The 4,745-nt window shown below is 44.7% G+C and overlaps 1 protein-coding gene across 1 annotated transcript; it reads left to right on the forward strand.

Moving 5' to 3' along the window:
- The first annotated feature begins 733 nt into the window (after window positions 1-733).
- Window positions 734-2,080, forward strand: LOC121255187. Its single transcript, XM_041155464.1, has one exon. The coding sequence runs from the start codon at window positions 734-736 to the stop codon at window positions 2,078-2,080; it is 1,347 nt and encodes a 448-aa protein (XP_041011398.1).
- Window positions 2,081-4,745: the final 2,665 nt, after the last annotated feature.

A 4,745-nucleotide genomic window follows, 5' to 3' on the forward strand; every position in this document is an offset into this window, starting at 1 on the left:
AAATCCCAGGCTGTCAATCAGCAGGATTCAGCAGAAAGGCAGGTAAAGGTCCCAGGGGAAAAAGAGGAAAAGGAACTTAGAGGGCCTAGAGTACAACCGTCAACAGAAAGAGCTTTTGGAAAAGGTGATTACTCTGGACCTTACCTAGGGTCCCCACTCAGAGATCATGTCGCAAGGAAATCCACAGTCAACTTGGAAACAAGGCACGTGCATGTGGTTTCTACTACCGAAAGTAAAACTTGTTCCCAAGATGGACAGGAGGCTATGACAGGAATGGAAATAGAGCTTGACCCAACAATTTTTTTAGTGAATGAGTTGAAATATACTAGCACGAGACTCGTGTCTAGAGCAAAAGTCAGCGAAGGACTGGATACTATTGATGTTGCACTAGCTGTGGGGCAGAGTGACCCTAAGGAAAGTGGTAGTAAGAACAGGGTGGTGACCGATATCCGTTCTGTCAAAGATGTTCTCAGGCACCTGCTACGTTGACTTTAAAGAATAACACACGGAAATGGAAGAGACTGGCAAGAGGGAGAGGCCCCCATACAGAAGGTAGTGAAGGAAAGCTTCTGGCAGACATATCAAACCAGGCTTTGAGAAAAAGTTACAAGCGAGGCTGTAAAAGAAGGTTACATGAAGAGGGCAACGGCGTTAAGAGAACAAGGAGGTATGATGAGAACAAGGAGAATTACCATGAAGAGGCAGTGGCTGGAGTCCAGCCCTGCCCTCGCCAATGAGTACCTTAGTATGGAACTGTCTAGGGCTTGGGAACCCTCAGACAGTTAAGATCCTTAGGCTTTTAACTAAGGAAAAGTGGCCCAACCTAGTCTTTCTTGTGGAGACTAAGAGTAGGAAGAAGAGAATGGAGGAGGTGATGAGGATTTTGAAGATGGATGGGTGTTTTGCAGTGGATTGTGTGGGTTTGAGTGGGCGTATCGCCCTACTATGGAAGGAGGCGTGGCAAGTCAACATAATAAACTACACGAGATGGCATATCAGTGCTCTGATTAAGGAAAGGAACAATGGACCTACATGGCAATTTATAGGGTTTTATGGCCACCCTGACACGGCTAAAAGAAGCAGCAGCTGGCAATTATTGAAGATGCTGAAACCACCTAGTCCTATGGCCTGGATGTGTGCAGGTGATTTCAACGAGATCCTTCATCAAAATGAAAAAGTGGGTGGAGCAAGTAGACCATATAAGCAAATAGAGGTATTTAGGTTGGCAGTTGAAGCTTGTGGTCTCAATGATATCCATTCTCAGCGGCTATGGTTCACATGGTCTAATAACAGGAGTGGAATGGTGTTCACAAAAGAAAGGATAGATAGAGCTTTGGCAAACAAGGAATGGAATGAGGAATTTAAGAAGGGTTCGTGCACTGCCCTTGCCACAATAAGATCTGATCATTCTCCCCTTATCATTGAAAACTATAAGGGAGGTAATAGGGGGAAAAAAGGAGGGAGGTGCTTTAGGTGCGAGGTGGCCTGGGAAATGAGAGGTGGTTGCATGGAGACAATAACAAAGGCATGGAAGACAGAATATGGGAGAGGCTGTGATGCTAGAGTACTAAGACAGAAACTTGATGCTTGCCAAAAGGATCTGATTATTTGGAAACAGAAAAGCCAAAAGGAAAGTCAACTGTCAACCTTAAAAGGGATGGCAAAGATTGGCCACCTTCAAAGCACTGGTATAGGTGATCATCTCATACAAATGAAGCGTGTTCAGAAGGAAGTGGAGGTATCTTTGGCAGTAAAGGATTTAAAGTGGCGACAAAGGGCAAAGCAACATTGGCTCAAACATGGTGACAAGAACACTCAATATTTCCACATGCAGGCCAGTCAAAGAAGGAAAACCAATGCAATCCAATCTGTTGAAGATACATGGGGGAGAGTTGTCACTGAGCAGACAGATATCGGGGACGTGTTCACAAGGTACTTCTCATCTCTTTTCACTACTTCTCACCCATCTAAGTTTGAGGAGTGTCTAGTGGCTATGGACACCAAGCTGACCGTGGAGATGAAAGGCTGGCTAATGACCCCTTTCACCGAGAGGACATTAGAGCTGCAGTTTTTCAAATGAATCCTCTAGGATCCCCTGGTCCTGATGTATTCCCAGCCCATTTCTACCAGAAGCATTGGGAAGTAGTGGGAGAGGAAGTGTGTAATTTTGCCCTCCAGGTGCTCAACCAAGGTGGATCACTCGCTGAGGTAAATGATACTTTTATTGCCTTGATTCCCAAAGTTAAAAGTCCAAAGAAAGTAGCTGATTATAGGCCCATCAGCCTATGTAATGTGCTGTACAAAATCATCTCCAAAACCCTTGCTAATAGACTAAAATGCATCCTGCCTAAGCTCATCTCCCCAAATCAGAGTGCCTTCGTGCCTGGCAGGCTTATTTCTGATAATACAATAGTGGCTTACAAGATACTGCACTCCATGGAGACAAGGATGAAAGGAAAAAAAAGGCTTCATGGCTCTTAAACTAGATATGAGCAAAGCCTACGATAGGGTAGAATGGGAATTCATTGAAGCTATTATGACCAAAATGGAATTCCCTTTGCATTGGATCAGTATTATTCAGACCTGTCTTAGGTCTGTGTCCTACTCCATTCTCATTAATGGGGAGCCCCAACAGAATTTTGAGTCCTCAAGGGGGCTCAGACAAGGTGACCCCTTGTCCCCCTACTTGTTTATAATCTGTGCGGAAGCCATGTCCTCCCTTCTAAATAGTGTTGAGATCTGTGGCAACTTGACTCCTGCGCCAATGGGACGAGGCCCTGTCAATGTGAACCATCTCTTTTTCGTTGACGACAGCCTCTTATTTTGCCAAGCAACTCCTGAGGAATTTCTTTGTATTCTTAAAATCCTTGGTCAATATGAGAAGGCATCAGGCCAGGTTTTAAACAAAGACAAGTCCTCCATCTTTTTTAGCAAGAACACAGACCAGGTTAAACAACAACAGCTTTTGCAGTTGGCAGGTGTTAAATCTTCTGGAAATTTTGAAAGGTACCTAGGATTACCTGCCATGGTGGGTAGAACAAAGATAGCAACATTCCATGCTCTTATTGATAGAACCTGGGCTCGTGTAGCAAACTGGAAAACCCATCAGCTTTCGGCTGCAGGGAAAGAAGTCTTATTAAAATCAGTCCTCCAAGCTATTCCTGCCTATACTATGGGGATGTTCTCGCTTCCAGTGTCCATTACTGGTAAACTGAATCAAATGCTGAGGAAATTTTGGTGGGGCTTTGATGAGAACATTTCCAAGATTCAATGGATTAACTGGGAAAAACTCAGCTTCAGCAAGGAGGCAGGTGAGTTGGGCTTCAGGGATTTGAGGATTTTCAATCTAGCTCTCCTTTCAAAGCAAGGTTGGAGGATCTTACAGCACCCATTGTCTTTGGTGGCCAGGGTCCTCAAACAGAAGTGTTTTAATAAAAATGGGTTTCTAGAAGCACAATTGGGGTCAAGGCCGTCTTTTGCATGGAGAGGCATCCATGCAGGAATTAAGCTGCTAAAGAAGGGCCTTATGTGGAGGATAGGGAATGGAAATGAAGTGAGCATTTGGAAGGACAGGTGGTTACCATCCTCTCCTGATTTCAAGGTAATATCCACCCGAGAAGAAGAATGCTGGTGTGAAAGAGTTAGTGACCTCATTGATCCACAATTGAGGCAGTGGAAGGAAAATTTTCTTCATGAAATGTTCACCCCGCAAGAAATTGATTGGATTAAAGCTGTTTCCATTAGCATGGGAGGGAGAGAAGACAGGTAGGTATGGCAGTTCACTACTAACGGTATCTACACTGTAAAGAGTGGATATCACCTCAGCAAAGAGTTGGAAAGGGAGTTAGAAGGGGAAACATCAGGAAGGAGAAGGGACACGAAGGTGTGGAAGTCAGTATGGAAGCTGGATGTTAACCCCGCGACAAAGATGTTTCTTTGGCGCGTGTGCAATGAGGCACTACCAACCATGGCTAATCTGAAAAGGAGGAAGATAGTGGAAGATAATACCTGTCTGATCTGCATGCAGGAAGCCAAAACTACTGGTCATGTGCTATGGGGTTGCAATGCGGCTAAAGATGTGTGGAACCAAAGTGCTAGAAAGGTGCAAAAAATGACCCACCACAATGATATTTTCTTTGATACATGGTCAGTAATGGTAGATGCACTTGATCCATCTAATCTCAATGAGGTGGTAGTTATTGCGAAAGGAATCTGGGCTAGGAGGAACGAGGCCATGCATGGAAAGGGTTTCAAGCATCCCACGGTGGTCTTCCAGCAGGCTAAAGCAGACCTTTTAGCTTATAAGGAGGTCTTACAGGATGCACAGGAAGCAAGTGTCAAGATCCAAGCAAAGGTCCACAACTGGAAAAAACCTGAGGAAGAGTGGCTCAAAGTCAACTGGGACGTGGCTGTAAATTCGAGGGAGGGGAGAATAGGAATTGGAGTACTTATCAGGGACCTTTGCTTGGATCCCTTCGTGAGAACAGGTCTCTCAAAGGAAATCCGTAGCATATGGCCTAATAATTGCAGCTATCTTTTGTAGAGAGCTTGGCTTGCAGCAGCTATGTTTTGAAGGGGACTCAAAACAAGTAGTGGATTTGTTGTTAAGTCACACTACAAATTGGAGCATGGGTGGATGCCTGACAGGTGATGCAAGACAAGTGCTAGACTCTTTTACCCATTGGACAGTTTCACATGTATTTCGAGAGGCAAACTCGGCAGCACACAGCTTAGCAAAAGATGCT

The sequence above is a fragment of the Juglans microcarpa x Juglans regia genome, chromosome 3D (genome assembly GCF_004785595.1).
Source record: "Juglans microcarpa x Juglans regia isolate MS1-56 chromosome 3D, Jm3101_v1.0, whole genome shotgun sequence".
Taxonomy (NCBI): domain Eukaryota; kingdom Viridiplantae; phylum Streptophyta; class Magnoliopsida; order Fagales; family Juglandaceae; genus Juglans; species Juglans microcarpa x Juglans regia.